Source organism: Choloepus didactylus, chromosome 17 (assembly GCF_015220235.1).
Source record: "Choloepus didactylus isolate mChoDid1 chromosome 17, mChoDid1.pri, whole genome shotgun sequence".
Taxonomy (NCBI): domain Eukaryota; kingdom Metazoa; phylum Chordata; class Mammalia; order Pilosa; family Megalonychidae; genus Choloepus; species Choloepus didactylus.
Genome location: NC_051323.1, coordinates 23,281,191 through 23,304,439, shown reverse-complemented (window position 1 = coordinate 23,304,439; position 23,249 = coordinate 23,281,191). Strand labels below are relative to the sequence as shown.

Sequence of the window (23,249 nt, the reverse complement as noted above, 5' to 3'; positions counted from 1 at the left end):
AAAGCTCTGTCATTATAGTAGCTGGATATAATCTTAAGGAACAGATGCCTCAGAGTCTAAATTTCAGCAATAACACATTAAAATATCAAAATGTCTAGGTTTCAAAAAAAGATTACAAAACATATGAAGAAACAGGAGTGATGGTTCAGGCAAAGGAGAAGATTAAAGCATTTAGAAACCATCAGTGAGGAGGACCAGACCTGGGACAGACCAGACAGACTTTGAAAAAATGGTCCTAAATATGCTCAAAGAGCTAAAGGAAAACATGGAGAAAGAACTAAAGGAAATCAGGAAAATGTTAGACAGATACAAAAAGAATATCAACAGAGAAATGGAAATTATGAAAAGGAATTGAAGACCACAGTAACAGAAATTAAAATTTCCTTAGAGGGGTTCAACAGATGATTGAAAGTGGCAGAAGAAAGAATCAATGAACTGGAAGATAAGACAATTGAAATCATTCCATCTGATGGAAAGAAGGAAGAATGAAGATAAGTGATCAGAGCTTGAGGAACCTGTGGGACACCATTAAGCATACCGATATATACATTGTGGGACTCCTAGGAGAAAAAAGAGAAAGGGGTAGAAAGAATGTTCAAATAAATAATGGCTAACAATTAAAATTTAACAGAAGACATGAATATAAATACCCAAGACTCTCAATGAACTCCAAACAAGATAAAGTCAAATAGACACACACTGCAACATATTATAATCAAGTTGTTTAAAGCCAAAGATAGAGAGAATTCTGAAAGCCACAAGAAAGAAGTAATGTGTCATGTCTAAGGGAGCCTTAATAAGACTAAGTGCCGATTTCTCATGAGAAACTCTGGAGGCAAGAAGGCAGTGGAATTACATATTTAAAATGTGAAAGCAAATATTGCCTATCTAAAATTCTTTATCTGGCAAAACTCTTTTAAAAGTGAGGGAAAGCTTTCCAATCTAAGATGGTGGCATAGAGAGGAGTGGAAGCTAAGTAGTCCCCCTGGAACAATTTAAAAAAATCAGAAACAACTAGTAAATAATCCAGAATAACTGCAGGGGGACAGACGTGACCGCCCACTCATCATACACCAACCTGAATTGGGAGGAATGCCTGAGATCACAGCATAAAATCTGTAAGTAAGAACTGCGGATCCAAATCAGGAGACCCCTCCCCCACAGCCCAAGCTACAAAGCCTCATGGTGCCAGAGAGAAGCTTTCTCTTAGCAAGTGAATACAGCTCCGCTGAGCTCCAACTGGGGTTTTAATTAGCGAGTGTGAACTGCTCACTACCAGGTACAAATCCCCAACAAGTAGACAGAGGCTTTGGGTGATGACTGACCTTGGAGAGCCGGAGGGTCGCCTCGGACTAGCTCTGTTCCTTTCTCGACTCAGCAGAGAAAGCCTCTGCCATTTTCAGTTCCCAGTTCTGTGACCCAGACAGGGGTGTGGCACAGGCAGAGAGAGACCATTGAAATACTAATGACCTCCCCCTAAGGCGTCTATCTTCTCTAAGAGGAAAGGGGTGGGGCCCAGCTCTACTACCTGCCTTTCATTCAGAACTTACACCAGTCAAGAATTATAGGCTAATCTTTGCATCAGGCAGAGAGCGCCCCTGCACGGCCTGGAGGCTTGGGGCTTCCCTTGAGGGACAATGTGCACTAGTGATGTAGCACAGCCTTCCCTCAGCAGAGGTCCTGGAAGATCACAGCTGAGAAGGGGGGCCCGCTCGGAAAACCCAGGGACGCTACATCAATGCAGGTGGTTTGTGGGTCAGCGACAGAGAATATCTGGGGCAAAACTGACATGAAGGCTTAGACTCTTGCAACAGCCTTGAATCTCTGGGAACACCTGGGAGGTTTGAATATTAAAGTGGTCCTGCCTCCCTGACCACCCAGACACATGCACCACGTTCAGGGCGGACAGCTCCAACAACAAACCCAAACTGCGTTCACCAACTGAACCCCACAAAAATCATTTCCCTACACACCACAGAGACAGAGTTGGGGAGAACTGACTTGAGGGTTATAGGTGACTTGCAGATGCCATCTGCTGGTTAGTTGGAGAAAGTGTATGCCACCAACTTGTATTTCTGAAAAATTAGATTGGTATTTTTTTTTTTTACAACTTGAAAGAACCCTATCAAGCAAAGCAAATGCCAAGAGGCCAAAAACAACAGAAAATCTTAATGCATGTGATAAAACCAGACGATATGGAGAACCTGATCCCAAACACCCAAATCAAAATATCAGGAGACACAGTACTTGACACAATTAATCAAAAAATCACAATCAAGGAATGGAAACATGGCACAGGATATAAAAGACATGAAGACCATGGAACAGGATAAAAGGGACAAAAAGAAGACCCTAGAAGAGCATAAAGCAGAAATTGCAAGATTAAATAAAAATTAGAAGATCTTATGGAAATAAAAGAAATTGTTGGCCAAAGTAAAAAGACTCTGGATCCTCATAATACAAGATTAGAGGAAGTTGAACGACGACTCAGTGTCCTAGAGGACCACAGAACAGAAAATGAAAGAACACAAGAAAGAATGGAGAAAAAAATAAAAAAGGATCTCAGGAATACGACAGATAAAATAAAACATCCTAATTTAAGACTCATTGGAGTCCCAGAAGGGGAAGGGAAGGGTAAAGGTCTAGAAAGAGTATTCAAAGAAATTGCTGGGGAAAACTTCCCAAACCTTCTACAGAATATAAATACACAAAGCATAAATGCCCAGTGAACTCCAAATAGAATAAATCCAAATAAACCCACTCCGAGACATATTCTGATCAGACTGTCAAATACTGAAGAGAAAGAGCAAGTTCTGAAAGCAGCAAGAGAAAAGCAATTCACCACACACAAAGGACACAACATAAGACTAAGTTGTGACTACTCAGTGGCCACCATGGAGGTGAGAAGGCAGTGGCATGACATATTTAAAACTCTGAGAGAGAAAAATTTCCAACCAAGAATACTTTATCCAGCAAAACTCTCCTTCAAATTTGAGGGAGAGCTTAAATTTTTCACAGACAAACAAATGCTGAGAGACTTTGCCAATAAAAGACCTGCCCTACTTGAGATACTAAAGGGAGCCCTACTGACAGAGAAACAAAGAAAGGAGAAAGAGATATAGAGAATTTTAACAGACATATATAGAACCTTACATCCCAAATCACCAGGACACTCATTTTTCTCTAGTGATCACGGATCTTTTTCCAGAAGGGACCATATGCTGGAACGTAAAACAAGCTTCAATAAATTAAAACAAAAAAACAAAAAAACAAAAATAAAAACAATTGAACATATTCAAAGCAGAATCTCTGACCACAATGGAATACAAATAGAAGTCAATAATTTTTGAATTGTAACTCCACTATTTACTTTCTACGATATAAAAAACACAAACTCTAATGACAAATCAGTGGTTTTGAACTCAATGTAAAATATGTAAGTTTTGAAAGGACTATATAAAGGTGGGGGAATGGAGGAGTATAGGTACATAGTTTATGTGTCCTATTGAAATTAAGTTGGTATCAAAGAAAAACAAGATTGTTATGGATTTAAGAGTTTAATTTTAAGCCCCACAGTAAACACAAAGAAAGTATCAAAGAATATGACCATAGAGATGAAAAGTAGAGTATTGGTTAAGAGAAATGGGGGAAGGGGCAATGGGGAGTTAAGAAATGAGTGTAGGGTTGCTGTTTGAGGTGAAGGGAAATTTCTGGTAATGGATGGTGGGAAGGTGATAGCATTACAACATTCTAAATGTGATTAATCCCACTAATGGAATGCTAGGGAGGGGGTGGAATGGGAAGATTTAGGCTGTATATATGTTTCCACAATTGAGGGGAAAAAAAAAAGACAGTCTAAATAGATGACAATTGAATGCCAAGGATGACCCTGGATGGGATCTGAGGATGGAGGAGAGGAGGCTCAAAGGGACACAGTTGAGACATAAGAAAAAGGAAATATTGAATGTAAGCTTTGTATCATTGTTGGCTCTCTTGTACTTCTTAGCTGTGCTTAATGGGATTGCATAAAAGAATGTTCTTGTTCATGAGAATTGTATATGTGAATTATAGTGTTTGTTCAAGGATGTGTGCAGCTAGCTCTCATACATTCGGAAGACAGAGCAATAGATGATGGATGATAGGGAGAGAGGGAGGGAGGGAGGGAGGGAGGGAAAGAAATAGCGGTGTGACAACATGTTAAAGTTAGTGGATCGGGGTATCGGGGGGGGTCAGGGAATGCTGGAGTTCTGTGTATGGGGTTTGTATTGTTTTTGCAACTGTTCCTATAACTTTGAATATATTTCAAAATAAAATGTAAAAAAAAAGAAAAACTGAGGGAAAGATGACATTCCCAGATAAACAAAAGCTGAGGGTGCCTGTCAAAACTACGCCAACTCTACAAGAAATGTTAGAGGGTGTTCTTCAGGTTAAAAGTAAAGGGCACTGACAATAGATTTCAGTTTCATGAAGAAATAAAGATCGATGGTAAAGGTGAAAATGTGGGTAAATATAAATGCCAATATTATTTCATTTTCAGTTTGTAATCCCACTTTTGACTTCCTACAAGATCTAAAATGCAAATGCAATAAAAAGTAATAAGTCAATTTTTCAGACTTATGTATAAATATGTAATTTGTGACAAGAAGTTCATAAAGGTGGGGTACAAAGGGCTAAAGGAACATAGTCTGGGTATGTTACGAAAGTTAAGCTGGTATCAAAGCAAATGAGATTGTTTAGGTTTAGGATGCTAGATAAACTCCATGGCAACCACAAAGAAAATACTGTAAGAATATGCACAGAAAGAAATGAGAAAGGATTCTGAAGTGTTCACTACAATAATGGGCAAAGGACTTGAATAGAACTTTCTCCAAAGATACACAAATGGCCATCTTGACACATGAAAGGATGCTCAATAACATTATCCATTAGAAAAAGACAAATGAAAACCACAATGATACACCACTTCACGCCCACTAGAATGGCTATTATTAAAAAGAAAACAAAATGGAAAATAACAAGTGCTGGCAAGGACATGGAGAAATGGGAATCTTAGTACATTGTTGGCGGGGATATAAAACGGTACAGACACTGTGGAAAACAATTTTGTGGTTCCTCAAAAAGTGAAGCAGAACTACCATATGACTGGCAATCCCACTTCCAGGTATATACCCAAAGACTGAAAACAGGGATTCAGATATTTGTACATCAATGTTCATAGCAGTATTATTCACAATAGTCAAAAGGTGAAAGCAACCCAAATGTCCATCAGCGGATGAATGGATAATCAAAATATATTCTATACACACAATGTAATATCATTATTCATCCTTAAAAAGGAATGAAGTTCTGATATATGCCAGTACCTTGAAGACATTATGTTGAGTGAAATAAGTCAGACACAAAGGGACAGATATTGTATGATTCCACTTATATGAAAAACGTATAATGTGCAAATTAAGAGAGACAGAAAGTAGAGTACAGGTTCCAAGGGTGGGGGAGAAGGGAGAATGGGGAATTAATGAATAATGAGTACAGGGTTTCTGTTTGGGGTGATGCGAAATTCTGGAAATGGATGGTGGTGAGGGTAGTGCAATTTTGTGAATGTGATCAATGCCAATGAATTGCATGCTTGGGAGTGGTTGAGATGGGAAAGTTTATGTTGTATCTAGGTTTCCACAATTAAAAAAAAAAGAGATGGGAAAGTTTATGTTGTATCTAGGTTTCCACAATAAAAAAAAAAAGAGAAAAAGAAAGAGGGAGAGACATTGAAAAGACACTAACAAATAAAGGCAATACATGATTCCCAGACTGGATCTAATAATGGAGGAGAAAAATGCCCAAAAGGACATTACTGGGACATATGGAAAGTTGAAATATAGACTGTAAGCTTTACATCAATGTCAAATTTCATCAAATTGAAAACTATACTTAAGGTGGTTACATAATGAATATCCTTAGGAAATGTACATGGAAGTATTGTGTTCAAGGAGCATGATGTATAAAACCTATTCTCAAATGTTTAGACAATAAATACATAGACAATAAATACATAGATTGACGGGTAGATAGAATGATATGGCAAATGTGGTGAAATGTTGGTGGATTTGGGTGGGGTATGTTGGGAGTTCTCTCTATGGGGTTTGTATTACTTTTGCAAGTTTCCTGTAAGTTAGAAATTATTTCAAAATAAAAGTTAAAAGTAAGTAGTTAAAACAAATATGGAAATGTTAAAAAACTGATACATCTAAGTGAAGAGTATGCATACATGTTGTGTATCATACTATTCTTTTAAATTTCTTGTGGGTTTGAAATTTTTCAAAAAGTTGGGGAAACATTTCTGGCTCTTCCACTTGAGTTTTCATTCTTAGATTAAGTTTTTAAATTCATTCAATAAAAATTTATTGAGTACCTATATGAATTGCACACTCATACAGTGCTGGGGAATAGTGATGAACTAGATAGACAAGATAATCCTCTTTTAATTTCCTCATTTGTAAAATGGAGATGTAGTACCCACCATACAAGCACAATGCTTGGTGCAAAGCAGGCACTAAAAAAATGTTGGTGATTATAATTAATCAACTCTGTCTATTGCTGCTCTAGTTTCATTCGTTTGATGTTTTTGACTTTCCAACTCTTTTTTTTAAAACTCAATTTTATTGAGATATATTCACATAACATGCAGTCATACAAAGCATACATTCAATTGCTCACAGTACCATTATATAGTTGTGCGTTCATCACCAAAATTAATTTTTGAACATCTTCATTACCACACACACAAAAAATAATAAGAACAAAAATTACAGTGAAAAAGAACCACTAAAGTAAAAAAGAACACCGGGTATCTTTTTTTTTTGCCCCCCTTTTCCTACTCATCCATCCATACACTGGACAAAGGGGAGTGTGGTCCATATGGCTTTCCCAGTCACATTGTCACCCCTCATAAGCTACATTTTTATACAATCATCTTCAAGATTCAAGGGTTCTGAGCTGTAGTTTGACAGTTTCAGGTATTTACTGCTAGCTATTCCAACTCATTAGTCTTACAAAGGATCCAACTCTACTTTAAAACTGTTATCTTCTATCTTATGCATTTTTCTTTCCACCCCACATCCTGATATTACTACTTGTCTTTTATTAGTATTATTACGGCATTTGAAGTCTTGGAGAGATGGTGTTATATGAAGTCAAAGCAAAGATGAAATTAGTGTGGTTAAAGGTATGTTATGGTTTTCAAATTATACTGGCTATGTGAGTATCTAAGGTCTAAAGTTCGTATTTCATACAGATGTTATTGATCATTATGTCCAGGTCATAAACTAGAAGCAATAAAAGAAAAGTTTCTAAATTTATTTTTTAATATTAAGTCTTAAATTTGAATAGTAGAAAACATGAGAATTCCTTAATACTGTTTCCCAATAATCTTGCCTCTTTCACACTGCATATATGTAATGTGGTGTTTTATCTATGAGTAAGAGCACTTCTTCCTCCATTCTACTGCACCCACTCATCTTCCTGGTCTGATAAAAATACAGTTATCCTGAGAGTAGGTCATAAAATTTATTATTAAGTTCCAAAATTTTCCTTTCAGCATAACAAACTGTGATCATGGATTACAACTCATTATGCAACTAATTGTTTTAATGTAACAGTACTTCAAAAACTAATACATAACTTGCAAAGGTAATACTTAAAACTGATTGGGGTGACACAATTAAAAATAAGTGGTACTTCCTGCATTAAGTTTATTTTCAAAGTTTATTCAAAAAAGAAAACAAAAGGTTTTTACTTTCTTATTTTCCTCTTGCAGTCTTTGGAAAGACTAAAGCAATTACTGATATAGAGCATTAATATTAAATTTCTCATTTATCTTATGGGTTGTATACTTGCATTCCAATACAATCTTATCCATTAGCAATATAGTAAATTATTATATGCTGAATAAGATAAAAATAAATAATTACAGAAATAATTTAACACATCTTTATGGAGTACCTACTATGTGCCAGGTTTGGGGGACACAAAAATAAATAAGAAATAGTCCTGCCATTAAGAAGCTCTAAAGAGGAAGACAGACAAATAAAACAGTCAATGCAGTCTGAAATCTTTGAGAGTAGAATGCACAAAGAACTATGGAAACATTAAAAGGGCCACTTATTCGAGAACGGCTGTAGTTAGGAACAGTTTCCAGGCTGAGATGATGAGTTTTGCAAAATGAGAAGATTTTTCCAAGAAAACAGTGGTAGATTAGGGGAAGAACATTCCAGGTATATTGAACAGCTTGTGCAAAGGCAGAGAGGTGAGAGAATTTTCATGTTCAGGGAACTGCAAATAGTTTGATATGAGGGAACTGAAAGTTATAAGATGGGAGACATCATGAAGAGCCTTATAGGTTACATCAGGGAATTTCATTTCTACCTGCATGCAGTGAAGATTTTAAGTTATGGACATGCTAATGTGGGGTTTTAGAAAGATCATTCTGGTGACAGTAAGAGGATGATCTGGAGGTAAGAATGGTTGAGAGGCCACTGTAGTAATCCAAAGTTCAAATAAGGGCTTATTAAGAAAGGGCAAGTTAAGAAAACAGCAGCAGTAAGAATTGACCATTGACTGGATGTGAAGAATGATGGAGAAAAACAAACAAAAAAAATGGTGACTATCTAGGAGCATTGGTCTTTCACTGAGGGACTGGAGAAGGAGGAACTGGTGCTGTGAGAAGAGGATGAGTTCAGATTCAGATGTCTGAGATTTTGTTAAACTCCAATAGTTAGTGGCATATGTGTTTCTGGAGAGTTACAGGAAGATCTGATCCTGAGATACAGACATGGTAGTCACCAGCGCTAACAGAGGTAGCTGAAACTCAAGGAATAGAGGAGATAATCTAGGATGTTCAGAATGTACAGAGATGAGAGTTTGGTGGACCTTGGGGAACAAGAAAATGTAATGGATAGATGAAGGAGAGCAAGTGTGAAAGAAACTGAGAAGGGGTGGTTAGCAGAGGAAAAGGAAAATCTAAGAGACTCCAGCTCCAAACCTAGAAGAATTTCCAAGAACTGAGTGTTTACGTGTGTCAAATATATTAACAATTTTAAAAAGGACTTAGTAATTAAATCACTTGTAAGTTTGATAACAACAGCTTCAACAATGAGGATTAAAGGCCATATTATAGTGGATTGAGAAATGAATGACTGATGAGAAAGTCAGAGGCAAGTAATTATTTTTAAGAGCACATAACATTAGCAAGACTAAGGACAAAACAAGATATGGTATCTAAAACAAAAACTAAGATACTAATATAAACCAGAAAAACCATATATTAGGAAAAAAAATTGGCAAATGCAACCATATCAGGTATGACTCCTTGTGCAAAGACTAAAACTCAGTTTGAATCAGTTTAGGTGAGCAGATTGGGAATGGCTTTCTCTGCAGCTCTACTTCCTTCTCCTGTTGACTCCATATTGAGTATCTGCTTTCTCTGTGTGGCAAGGAACAGTGTCATCATTAAAGAGGAAAGGGCTTTTCGCTTCCAGCTATGAAAGAAGGTGGTTTGGGTCATGTGCCCATCCCTGGCCCAAGCAGTGTCTCTTCGGGAGGCAGAGTACGGTAGAAAACCAGCTTTGGGAAGAAGTGGTGGGGGGGGGGTGAGTCTCTTAATTAGGGTGACCTCTATTAACAGATGAAAGTGATAAGCAGTAAATAGGCAGACGATCCACATTCATTACAAAAAACAGATTAAAATATACATGTACACTCACTAGTGCACACAGATGCTATTCAATAAAATGCTTTATAGCTTTAATTTTTCCATACTTTGAATATTTCAAAGTGTTTTCTTAATTATTAACTGTTATTACATTAGTGGGATGCTTTCCCTTCCAATTACACTTTTTTTAAGAGGGACATGGGCAGAAGAGAATGTTGTGCCTAGAAGCTATGTTTAGGAATAGCAGAAGGAACTGGGAAGATGGCATAGGAAGAAACAGGATAGCAGTCTTCAAATATTTGAATGGGAATCGTAAAGAAAAAGAATTGAATTAGTCTAGTTCTAGAGGGCAGGGCCACAACTAGTAGGCAAATGTTACAAGGAGACAGTCTTGAGTTCAATGTGAGGAAGACTTTCTAATGATCAAAGCAATGCTAAAATACAAAAGGGCTGTTTTGTGATGTAATGGAAATGCAACTACTATAAGTTTTTGAGCAGGGGCTGGCTGACTACCTGTCAGTGTTCTTGTAGAGGGGATTATCGAATGGCCCTGGAGACTGGACTGCTTGATTTCTAAGGCCTCTTCCAACTCTGAGAAGATAGGAGGACACATCAACCATCACCCACTTGATACAGCAAAGGGAATCTGTATATAATGGGACATCTTTCTGCTATTTGTTAAATATTGTTTTCCTAGATTCTTATTTTTTGTGTGTCATAGAGCACAATTTAAAAAGAAAACCCCCTACTGACTAAAATGTTTTATAGATACTTGTTACTATTGTGTTGACTGCAGATTCACAGTGAATAATCTGGTATAGTGGGTGCTCCATCACCTACCTTGAACAAAAGTGAAAAGCAAATTAAAAGGTCATGGAAAGCTATAAATTTCAACAAGTCAGGTATTAAGTGTTCCCTAATGGAAAAAACAAAAAGGATATGAAAATCCTATGTCTTGGCATCTGCAAGCAGACAGCAGATGATGCTATAAGGCTGTCAGAAAGAAAGAAAGTTTTATCAAGAAAATAGTGTGGCAGTTCTGACTGTAGTTAAGTGCTCTGGAAATTTTCCACATATTTTCAGCCTCTGAGAGCAATTAACAAGCTTGTAAGCCAAGTAAGGAAAATCTTAATCTTACAAGCTTTAGCCCTATAGTCAGATGAATTTTAAACTAAACCAAACCACAGGATTAATATGCTTTAAAATGGTCTCAATATTTGATGTTTCTATCTAATTTTACTGAAATCTAAAGTTATTATTCATTTAAACATATTGTGTTAATTTCATTTAGTTAGTCCTCTCATAAGCCTAGCTATAACTATTACTTAATGAATCTCTAAGTCATTTCTTTAAAAGGCTTCCTGAATCTGTGAATTATCATTAAGCAGAAAAATACCATTCAAACTCTTGTCATTTAAAGTACTGCAATATACTAACACAAACATGAAACAATAGAAACAATACATTTTGAAATAAGTATATTTTATAAAAATAACATTTTGTGATTTTTCTACAGAACTATAAAAATATTAATAAAATACAAAATAAAAATAAAGTTTTAACTTTCATAATACTTTATCAGTTTTTAAAAAATGTTAAATATTAAAAAGAGAACAAAAAAAATGAACAACTAAAGGTACACCTTTTGCAACCAAATTGTCATTTTGGTTTTAATCTCTCAAGGTTACAATATATTTGTGATTTTTCCTTTTATCTTTCCAGTTCTGCTTCTAGAATTTCCCCCCATGTATCTGCATCCATCGGGTACATGATTTTTTCTGGCAGGCTAATGGGAGAACTTATGTTGCTATATCTTCCCCTTAGCCATTCATGTTTCACTTTACTCTTCTGGTAATTCCTCAGTAGTATTACCTGAAAGAGGTAAACCATCAAGGTTAAAAAGAATATAGTAGGTGGTTAATGATTTGTTTGAAACTAGAGCAGCTGACTGACACAATGGAAAAAAAGATTAAGTATTTAAATTGATAAATATATAATAATAAATTGATATGCTTGTGTATATATGCATTTGTGTATACATATAGGTTTGTTGGGGATATGGAGGAGGTAGAGTTAAAAGATGTAGCCCCTATTCTTCTGGTTAATAGAGAATTCCTGGATTTAGGATTCTTAAAATGATTTAAAAAGATGAATGGGAGATAGTGTGTTTAGTGGGAACAGAATACTAAACCAATTTAAACTCCACTTCAAAAGTCAGAACACTCTATCTATGAAATCTTAACCTCTTCCAAGCAGGAGGCAGAACTGGCTCAAAGGTACCACTGCTAACACTGTCAAAAGCACTGCAGACAACGAGAATTAAACTTACCCTCCAGGAAAAGCCACTTTCTAGATCATCATCTATTTCTCTTTGGCACACAGCTCGTACAGTCAAACAGTGAGGTTTCCATAAGAAGTCACAGTTTTTTATTGTGTGATTCCAGCTCCTGCAAGTCACTGAAGCCCTGCACAGACTCTGAATGTCTAGCTGACTGAAAATTTTAAAAGTGACTTCTGGAGGCAGTAGTTCAATGAAGTTGTTTTGACTCTCCTTTTTCTTCTCAGCATCCACAGGATTCAATTCTATATCAGAAACTCTTGAATTATTGTTCCTCTTGGAGTTTTTCTGCATAGCTTGATGATTTAGTAAATTCTCCTTATATGTAACCTAAAAGGCAAAGTATGCTGAATATGATTAAAAGGGGAAATGTCAGATTGTATACTTGGTAACAGAATAAAAATTAAAAAAAGAAATCCATGGAATGACACTACATGGTAAATTCTAAGTTAAATCATGGACTTTAACAGTACAATTATAAAAATGTGCTACTATCAATTGTAAAAAATGTTCCACACCAATGTAAGGTGTTAATAGTGGGTGGTATATGGGAATCCTTTATTTTATGCATGTAAACCTGCAACTTCTCTAACAAAGAAAAAAAAAAAAAAGAGAGACCACATTGCAAAAAGACAGGCATAAAAGCTGTCTCATTGAACAAAGCCCAAATAACTAAATATAGCCTTTAGTAGTATTTATTCTGAAATGACTATAGTATGTTTAAGATTATACTCATTCTTTTCCAAATTTCTTCTGTATCAATTTTCGATTAAACCAGCAACCTTTTATAATACTGAAATATAATAAAAGGTTGTATAAGCAAAACACATTATTTACTTCTGCTGTTTAAAAAAAATGAAAAAGAAAAATCTAGATATTCTCCTTGACATTTAGGCTTTTATTTCAAAGATATAAAAGTCAATGGCTTCTCCTGATTTCAATGTCAAGTCTAATTCACTGAGCTGGCAAACTTTCAGGTCTACTGCTGATTACTTAAAAACCTTTTAAAATCCTCTAAGTAAAGAATGTAACCCAGAATTCTAGAGCAAACATGAAAGTATTATTCCTCTAATGAAAATCTGGCAAAGAAACTTAAATGAACTTTTTGGGGAAGCAATTTTGAATTTAAAAAGAAAACTAGTAACTATATTTCAAAGAGAAGCTATCTGGAATTCTTTGTTGGACAAACATTTCACCTTAATTTGGTAATTACTACCTATACCTTTCTGTACTTAGCCTTTTAACATATTTATGGTTCAATATTACTTCCACCTGTTGGCATAATAACTGGAATACCCCTTTTTAAGAAAATGTATATGTTAATAACATAAGTAAATTTGTAGCTACACACACACACACACACACATACACGGCAAGATTTAAACATACTCAGTATCTTCAGATCAGACTATAGATTCTACGCTTAGCCTAATACTTTTGGGTTCAAATTGCTATTTATCAGCAGTATGATTTAAAGAACTTTAACTTTCTCAACTATAGTTTCCTAATCTGTAAAATGGAGCCACAATACTACTGTCTTGTGTGTTTCTGCAAGGATTAACATGAATATGTAAAACACCTAGCATCACATGTGAATTGCACATGGGAAGCACTCCTGTTAGTTCCTTTCTTCTTTTTAAATGTTTTTAGTAGATGGGGTTTGAACCTAAGAAAATGTTTTTATTTCCACTCCCAAAGAACATTACCTAAAAATGACAAATGTTCTGTATATGTCAGACTATATTTGTTGAGTTTAGTAGCAATATAACTACTGTGAGAACACACTGGACTCCAAGGATTTATTGAAAATGTGTATTATTCAATCCTATTAAACTCCTGAATATTTGCCTCTGGGAACTGATACCTGGCCATTAAATCCTTAATCTATAATTTGTGACTTAATCATAAACCAGATAGACGTTCAGTGCTTTATAAAAGAATTGCTTATCTTCTTTATACCTAGTTGTGGGTAGGTGTTCACATTTGACACAAATATTGCTTGAAATTGACAAGAGGATGAAATCAGGGTTATAATGACACTAAGTCTCAAATATCCAATTCGGATATACGATTAAGTGTTTTAGCAATGGCTCCTTGTAGCTATCCTACCTGTATAGTTCATTACATACTAAGGACAGCAGTCACTGAGGTCATAAAACAGTGACTAACAACCATAAACAATGTTTACAACTCAGTTAGGTACTCAGACAGGCATGGGATGTGACTAAAGATTTAAAAGCCAGTTTCAGCTAATTTACCTATAGCACATGGCACATGCTTCAGAAATAAGTTGAAAGCATGGCTGGGTAAATCACTCCAGAGCTATATTTGTATATAAAGACAGCTCATATTTATTGAAAATCAGTTGATTCCATTTTGCACTTCCTTTTTTAATGGCAGAGGAAAGGGGAAATGCAGGAAGGGGAGTTTATGATTTTTTTTTAAAACTCGGCTAATGACAATTACCCTGTCTAGATGTGCTACTCAGTTATTGGTTTCTGGACTTGCTGAGACCACAGTTGCTCCCGTTCATTAGGTTGCTTATGACACAAATTAGCTGTGGCAGAGTTTAATGTCACTGTTCGACAGAGGACTTCCTCTTGAGGGTTTGGGTTTGCGGAAGTAAGAAAGCAAACTGGTGAAAACAAGCACGTGAATTAAGAGTAAGTTTTCCTTTCTGTAATTCACCTTCCCCTCTCCATCAATACAAATTAAAATTAAAACCACGGTATTCATGGATGGAATCTCATATTAGAAAAGCGTTACTGTGCATTTCAATGTTTGCTGCTTCCCCCAGGATCTAAGTGGGGAATAAAATACTTCCTCCCGTGACAGGAATTCCACAGACAGGCAGATGAAGGCGTTTGAATTTAGCAGTCGAGGGTGCCTTGGCGAGGTTCCTAAAATTGCATTAGGCATATTTCTTCTTTTAAGTTGTTTCGCCAGGATGCCTAGAAAACTATCCCTCTTCTGCCCTTTCTCCTTTTTGAACCGTGCTAAATCACGTCTTCAGTTAGGTAAGAGCTCACCCTTTCAGGTGTCAAATGGAAGGAGGAGTCAAAGGCAGGGCAGGAGGGGCGGGAGTCGCCCGGCCGGGACAAGCCCTCCCGGAGCCCGCGGGTGGGAGGGGAATGACTCCTACATCCCACCTGAGCCACCCACCTTACGCGTCCACCGCAGGTGGAAGCTGTCTGTGTCCCAAGACCACAGGGCACTTAAAGACTTAAAAGTGAACAATAACAGAACTGACTGACACCGCGGCTTCAGGCCGCTGGGCGACAGCTGCAGTACCGCCCGGGTCTCGTATACTCAAGCGTGCCGGTGCTGACACAAAAGAAAAACCCTCCTACCTACTGGGCTGCAGTGGCCTGTCCTCCGGCGATTTAAAAGCTTCGGTTTTCGAGTTCTTCCCCATAGTCCCTCGCGTTCCTACTCCAGACCCGCCTTGCTGGCTAGGAGTTCGCACAGGCGCAGAGAAGAGCGCGCATAGCCTTTTGGAACCGGTAGTTTCTCCAGCATGGCCTCAGCTCGGGAATGGGGAGGAAGGCAGGCTCCGGGGACTACAAGGTCCAGTGTCCTCTGAACCGGGTGGGCGGTGATAAGGTGGACGGACAAACTCCGGCTTTTAAACAATTTTTAGGCGGCGTGAGGGGGAGTTTCCCAGTGCATCATTGGTCTAGGTGAAGAGGCGGGACTCTGGAATGCGAGCTGGGGTCACCGCCCAGCGAGGACGAGGCATCACTGAACTGTCTTTTCTTTCCCTACTCCCATGTTTTCCTGGGGGTCTCAGTAGGTGTCTGTTCTCCGTGAAAGGCGGAAACGGCTGCGGGACGGTCTCCTTGCTGACGGACCCGAACCTCGCCCGCCATGTCTGGGGGTTTCGAGCTGCAGCCGCAGGACGGCAGCCCCCGGGTGGCCCTGGCTCCCGGGGAGACGGTGATCGGCCGCGGGCCGCTGCTGGGAGTAAGTGCGGGAGAGGGCGTGGCCGGATCGGGAGAGTTGCTCGAGGTCCTCGCTGGCTCCCGAGGCCCCACCACGCAGACCCTGTCTTTCTGGATTTTAGAAGTTCGGGACAGGACGTTTTCAGTCAACTTTAATCAACTTACAAAATCTCCTTATGTTGTCTTTAAAAATCACTGGTTTGGGTTATCATCTTATCCAAGAGTTGGCAAACTCTGGCTCGGGAGCAAAATCCAGCCTGTTTTTGTAATGGGCCCACGAAATGACTTTTTTTTTACGTTTTAAAACGTAAAAACAACACAAAACTACAAAACCCTATTAGTCATTAAGGAAGAATAGTTGCTCCAAGGATTGAGGATAATGCCTCTTGGGCTGCAAAGCCTAAAATCCTTGGTTTATGGCTCCTTACAGAAGAAGTTTGCCAACCTCTGATCTTCTCTTCCAGTCTAATTTCTCTTAAGCTCTGGCCTCGTCTGCAGAACTGTGAGGGCCTTACTTTTACTGTAATGGTCTTTTTAAAGTATACCAGTAGCTAACCCTTATATGGTGTGTAAAGTTTTTCAGGTGCTGCTCTAAGGAATTTACATATATTTAAATCTTTCAAAACCCTGTGAGTTAAGTGTTGTGTTATCTTCGCTGTTCTGATGAGGTAATTGAATGAACCAGAGATAGGTTAAGTAAAGGTCACGCATAAACTTTTGGATGAGTAGTGCACCTGAGCTATATATTCCCCACCTCTTTGAAAGGTTCAGGAGTTAGAAAATTTACATATTCTATTCTGGCATTCTGTTGATTTTACAAATTTTTCCCTAAATATATATATTATTTGTTAACATTCAACATTCCATTTTTTAGTGTCCACTTTGTGCAGCACATTTTGCAGACTCTAGCACTGTGGGGGATACAAAGATAAATGAGACATGGGTCCTTGCCTTTAGGACTGGAAAGACAGACCTCTGTCAGTGAGCTATACCAGGGTTTAGGGAGTGTGGTATTTTTAAGTAGGACCGTTGGTATTAGGGCCCTTCTCAGAGCAGGAAAAGGAGTGGTAGTTCAAAGTTGTGTTGCAGAAATTCGTCCTGAATGTGTGTGTGTTTGTGTGTGTATACATGTATGTAGTAGGGTTATTGCTTTTTTTTTTTTTATTTTGTGTTGATAGGCAAGTAATTATTTAATGTTGAAATGTTGGTTTCTCCTTGGTTTATTAACCTATACAAACATTTGAAGCAACTGCCTGGGAGGTTTCCTTTATTATTTTTTTTTAAGGTAATTTAAAAACTTAACAGTATGTGCTTCATCTGGTAATCATATGTCTGGTGACTAACCAGTTTTGACTTGCTTAACAAATAGTGTTACCAACTCAGAGTACCGTGGGTCTGCTTAAAAGACTGGTGTTTTTTAGCCATACATTTTATGAACATAGCAACAGGAGCAGGACCTTTCATTATTTGAAGTTTGTTCTTTGTGTTACAGGCCTTCGAAAATGAGATGAGCCTATCTTTGGTTTCTGTTTTTAAAATGATAAGGAGTTGAACATTGGTCAATTAACTGGTCAGAATTTTGCTTTTCTTAATAATTATTCAGTGATGAGGTTCTCTTGATAAGCTTGGCAGATATTGGAAGCATTTTTGAATGATATCCTAAGTGCATTGAAGGGATATGTTGAACAAACAAATCATCTTGTTTTCTAGATTTAGGAATTGACAGGTATATTTTATTCTTCTCTGCAGTGATTAAAATACAACACAAGGACTGCTGTTTCCAACAACAGCAATTCCAGTGAGATTTTTGTAGCGTGAGAAAGCAAAGCCTTAGTTCTAAGTAGGGAGAACTCAGGAAGTTCTTTATAAATTTGAATGCGTCTGAAATGATTAATAATAAAAAGGATGCTTTATGAACTCTTCTCTTAACTAGCCATGTTTATATGAGGCAAGTTTCACAAACTTTGCCATGCAAGCACAAATATTTGTAATTCCAATGTTTAAAAATGGTCTTTGTAGTAAAATCATTTGACAATGAGACTATCTTTACATTGGCGGGAAATAATGCAGTCACTGGAGAACAGAGCATAGTGAAATTGATCTTCCTTCTGCACTTGGCTTTACTGTGAGTCATCATCCAATCCAAGGTCTTTGTTTCCTTTCCTAGATTGCAATTCTGTTTCATGATTGGTACCAATTAAAAGGTTTGACAGCACAGCATCTGAAGCAACAGAGTATCTTGAGCCCAAGTTATTTACTTTATGTTTTTTCTTTAAAGTTGATTATATTCTTAAATGAGAACTGCTGTTTGTGATTTCTGATTTTCCTTATTCTTTTTCCATAGCGGAGACTGTATGTGAAGTTCCTCTATGATCCATTTCTCCCTAAGGGAATGAGATAGCACCAGATATTTAGGGAGACTTAACTAGATACACATGTAAAATGTGTTGACTGATTGAAAAAGAGAAGACACCTTCAGTTGGGGCAGGTGGGGAGAGTCATGGGCTCTAGTGTAGATTCTTTAAGTGGCATTGGTTAACCACTTGTAAGTATACAAACACTTAGCACAAACTCTAAGTACAGAGTTTACACAAAATAACCACTCCTGGGCTGGGCAACTCTGAATCTTTTGTTTCTTGTAGAATCCTACCCAGCTCTTGGAGATTGCTGGTCCTACCTGATCCAAAAGAGGTTTCTTCCCAGCCACCTTCTTTGTCACTAGGGATGTGCTGTGCACTCCAGGATGCTCTATTTTACCTTTCTCTCATTTAATTATTTAGCCTAAGTCAATGCCTGGCACGTAAGTCTATTGTGACTTAGGTGAAAAAAGTATATCCCTGAGTTTTGAAGTGAATTTTAACATGGTAAAGAAGCAGTGCTACAACTGCTGAAGCTTAAGAAACAACATTCATGATGAATTGTGTTAACATTTTCCCTATTCCATTGATTAATTTACTAAATTCAGGAAATAGTTGAAGAATATGTACTGTGGAAGTATAGGAGATATAAGATGAATGAGAAAGAAGTCCTTGCTTTCAAGTAGTTTAGAGTTTAAAAAAAATGAAACTTTTTTTTTTTGCAACTAAATGGTTGCAATGTCAAATGTAGGCTGGAGCCAGGCAAGTGCCAGGGAGTAAGAAAAACAGCACAGGGATAGTGAGATATGACAACTGCTCTGCCTCAGGGTCAGAGAGGCCGCTAGGAGTGGCAATCCCTGTTACTCTAATGCAATCCTTGCTGCTCGCGGGAGTCATACGCCCAATTCCCACCTGGTGACAGTATTGTCAGATCATATGATTTTTTCAAGAGATTTGGATTTTTATGTCAAATCCTGATTTTTAGAAGTTCACACTTAATTAAAAGGTTTGTGTGTGTGTGTGTGTGCATAACTACTGTAAGCCAAATGTGGCTAGAAAGCCTCTGAGCTATATGCTATAAAATAGAATGATGTTACATGTATAGAAGGAAACTGAAATTAAGAAGAAGGATCAGGGAAGGCTTCATGAATTCAGTGACATATAGAGCTGGACTTTGAAGTACTAGAACAGTTCAAATTTTGGTAGGTGGAGAGTCAGTAGGAAGGAGGGAGGAGCCTTTTGGGCTAAATGAATGCATGATTTAAGGTTTAAGATTCGAAAGTGTTTGTTATACTTATTAAGTGCTAAGTAGACTTGTGGGATAATCAGATTACATCAGTGGTCCTGTTTCACTTTAACAGACATTGTTTTTATGGTATGTATTAGTTTTCATATATGTATTTACTAATATTCATGCTCAATCTGAATATGCTGTCTTCTTAAATTACTCCATACCTTTCTCCAAGCTCTTTTCTTTATCTCTGGTAGTTTGATTCTGCAGGTAGTGACTGAGCATCTGTATTTTTATAAAGCTCAGTTGCAAAGCAGGAGTTGAAAACTGCTAGATGCACTAAGCAGAATGTTTGGCACAGAATAGTTCTCTGAGAAATGTTTGCTGAACTGAACTGAATAAGGAAAGTAACTGCTCAGAAACATTAAGTTCCCAAAGTCACAAGTGGGGAGTTAAACCCAGTTTTGTCTTCCTTAGCCCTGCTTTGTTTTTACCCACTACGATGCTCCTATCATCTTAATGACGAGGATGATTGTCTTACACTTCTGTAACATTCGCTATGTAAGCAGCATTAGAAGTCAGACAGGTTGGATGAGTTGAAATTTCAGTGGCATCTAGTCAGCACAGTTACGTTATATTGCCTAACAATTCAGAAGCCTTGAATTAGGAGCTCAGAAAGCATTGGGTTTTAGTTTTTAAAATCTGAATAATCCACATTTTATCAGTTTTGTGGATTAAATGGGGATTTGTAAGGAAGCCTGATAACCTAACCACCATTTACACCATCATTTCTATGGGAATGTTTTCCACAAGTTCCAAAGAACAATTCACATTCACTATATTAATAATTAATAATCTTTTATAGAGAGCTTATTTGTAAATTGGAGTCTGCATATGGAAAGCATCTGACCAAAATGAAGTCCATTTCCCCGAACTGCTAACTTGTCTTAGAAATTAGATTTTGGTAAATTCCAATACAATAGTGTTAAACATCTCTTACCAACTAACTTAAGAAATAAGACCTATACTTACCAGTAGATGCTATGGCAGAGTCTCATTGTCGATAACCAAGCTCTAGAATGCAGCCAGAGCTCACACGGGGAGGCTTACTGGATAATTTACTAGAAAACTTGTATGGTTTGTTGACTGGTTTACAGAAACCAGTCTGGATACCATTCTGGTCTTTATTTTAGATTTCATTTACTTGCCACAAAAGAAGTTTGAGGAAAGAGGTTTATGCAAATTATACCTAAAATAAAAGCCATGGATCTCCTTTTGGTTTATTCATTTTCCCATCATGTTGGCTTAAGTCCTATACTAGATGATTTTCTGTTTTTCTCTACCATGAAAGTTTGAATTTATTTGCCTATTTTTATTTGTGACAGAGCAACCTAGATAATCTTGTATAAAAGTACTGTAAATTATAAAGCACTGGACAAGATAATTTTTATTATATTAGTCCTTGATGTGTAATGTAGTTTACACTAAAAAACAGACCAGTCTTCCCTCTTTTTTGTACTTAAGTTTATAGGAATCAGTCTAAATGAGAGCACTGAATTAATGGGATATATTAGACCTGTCTATGATATTTGGACATTTTTCTAGGAAAACTTTTTAATAAAAACCAATATTGATTTTTCAGTAAATGATATAGGCAAAAATGAAATGAAAGGCACTATTCCACTCTATTTTAGGATCTAGTAGCTTATCTACTTTTATTTTATTCAGGTTTGTTTTTTATTTTTAGAAATTAGGAATCATAATCGAACAGATATGTCAGAGACCTTGATTTAAAAACATCTAAATATTTCTGCTGGTAGCAAAAGAAAAGCTTCATTTTGTTTGACTTCAATAAATGCCAAAAATAACTGGCAACAAACGGAATCACAAACAGTTCTTTTATATATTCATGTCTTTATCTTTTCTCTGGCACAATATTCAAGTGGTAAAAACAGAGTGAGGACTTGTACGTGCATGATAATGGATGAAACATTGAATAATTCAAAATGAGAAAATCAGCTATAGTGGATCTACATTGTATCAATACAAAAGCGATATAAGACCAGTCTTGTCCCCATTGAAGAAATAATATGAAGAATTCAAGTAAAAAGTTTTTTCCTCCCATAGTATTTGAAAAAAAATTGCTATCATTTTAGATTTTGCTAACAAAGGATATGAGTGATTTCAGATTACACTTAAACTGGTGCATTCTTGCAGGTTTCCTTTCGCGGCTCCTGCTGTATGCTATGTAATTTCTTTAACATTAAAAAAGTCTTACTTTAATGCTCAATTTAGTTAGTTTTTCTATTTCTAATATTCCTTCTCTGACTGGCTGAGCGTGAAAGAATTTATTTTTAGAGATTCAGTACTAATATAAAAGTTGTAAGAGTACTTTGTATTACTCACAAATGCTTTTAACTGCAATTGACAGAATGTCACTGACAGCAGCTTAAACAAATAAGACATTTATTTTTCTTCTATAATGGAATCTCAGGGGCTGGCACACAGTCCAGGGCTGGTGCAGATACTCAAGGATTTGTGCTTTTCTCTCTTCTTCCTTGGTTATCCTAAGCATGTGGTTTTCGTGCCTGTAATTACTTGGATAAGGTGGTGGTTGCCAGATTTCTTGAAGTGAAGATACTATTTCCTTTTAAGTAGTCTGTGAAGTGACACTTGGAGACTTCATGAATATTCTGTTTCCTAACAACTTTTCACCTGAAAGTTGACATCCACTGAGGCTTTACTGAGTCAGTTATTGCATTTGTAGTTCCAAAATAGTGATTTTCTGCTTTTTTCTTTTCCTCTGTATTAGTTGGCATTCTTCCATAAGGAAAAGATTTTCCTCCCATTCCCACTCCCTTGCTTTTTTTTTGTTTATATTTATTGAGATATATTCACATACCATGCAGTCATACAAAACAAAGCATACAGTCAGTTGTTTACCATTATATAGTTGTGCATTCATCACCAAAATTAATTCTTGACATTTTCATTACCACACACACAAAAATAATAAGAATAAAAATTAAAGTGAAAAAGAACAATTAAAGTGTGAAAAAGAACAGTTAAAGTAAAAAAGAACACTGGATGCCTTTTTTTTTTCTTCCCCCCCTTTTTCTACTCATCCATCCGTAAACTAGACAAAAGGGAGTGTGGTCCATATGGCTTTCCCAATCACATTGTCACCCTTCATAAGCTACATTTTTATACAATCTTCTTCAAGATTCATGGGTTCTGGGTTGTAGTTTGATAGTTTCAGGTATTTACTGCTAGCTATTCCAATTCATTAGAACCTAAAAAGGGTTGTCTATATTGTGCGTAAGAGTGACCACCAGAGTGACCTCTCGGCTCCTTTTGGAATCTCTCTGCCACTGAAGCTTATTTCATTTTCTTTCACATCCCCCTTTTGGTCAAGAAGATATTCTCCATCCCACAATTCCGGGTCTAGATTCCTTCCTGGGAGTCATATTCCATGTTGCCAGGGGGATTCACTCCCCTGGGTGTCTGATCCCATGTAGCGGGGAGGGCAGTGATTTCACCTGCCAAGTTGGCTTAGCTATAGAGAGGGGGCCACATCTGAGCAACAAAGAAGCATTTGGGAGGAAGTTCTTAGGCAAAATTATAGGGAGGCCTAGCCTCTCCTTTGCAGCAACAGTCTTCCCAAGGGCAAGTCCCA

The 23,249-nt window shown here is 37.1% G+C and overlaps 2 protein-coding genes across 6 annotated transcripts in view; one reads left to right on the top strand and one right to left on the bottom strand.

Annotated features, from left to right (window-relative positions):
• Positions 1 to 11,210: 11,210 nt before the first annotated feature.
• Positions 11,211 to 15,503, bottom strand: FBXO48 (F-box protein 48). 2 transcript variants are annotated; one of them, XM_037807547.1, is made up of 3 exons: positions 15,395 to 15,503; positions 12,036 to 12,374; positions 11,211 to 11,578 (listed from the first exon to the last, which is right to left on the bottom strand). In XM_037807547.1, exons 2-3 carry the CDS (start codon positions 12,336 to 12,338, stop codon positions 11,417 to 11,419), a joined length of 465 nt encoding a protein of 154 aa, XP_037663475.1. In that variant the 5' UTR covers positions 12,339 to 12,374; positions 15,395 to 15,503; the 3' UTR covers positions 11,211 to 11,416. The 2 variants fall into 2 exon arrangements, with proteins under 2 accessions (XP_037663475.1, XP_037663476.1); XM_037807548.1 differs by having other exon boundaries at positions 15,399 to 15,480.
• Positions 15,504 to 15,709: 206 nt separating this feature from the next.
• APLF (aprataxin and PNKP like factor) overlaps positions 15,710 to 23,249 on the top strand; it is a 145,558-nt gene continuing 138,018 nt past the window's right edge. For 3 of the 4 annotated variants that reach the window (XM_037807214.1, XM_037807217.1, XM_037807213.1), the window contains exon 1: positions 15,710 to 16,007. In XM_037807214.1, the coding sequence (XP_037663142.1) occupies positions 15,912 to 16,007 (96 nt within the window). In that variant the 5' untranslated portion in view covers positions 15,710 to 15,911. The remainder of the gene's footprint in view (positions 16,008 to 23,249) is intronic. The other variant, XM_037807215.1, reaches the window with a different exon arrangement.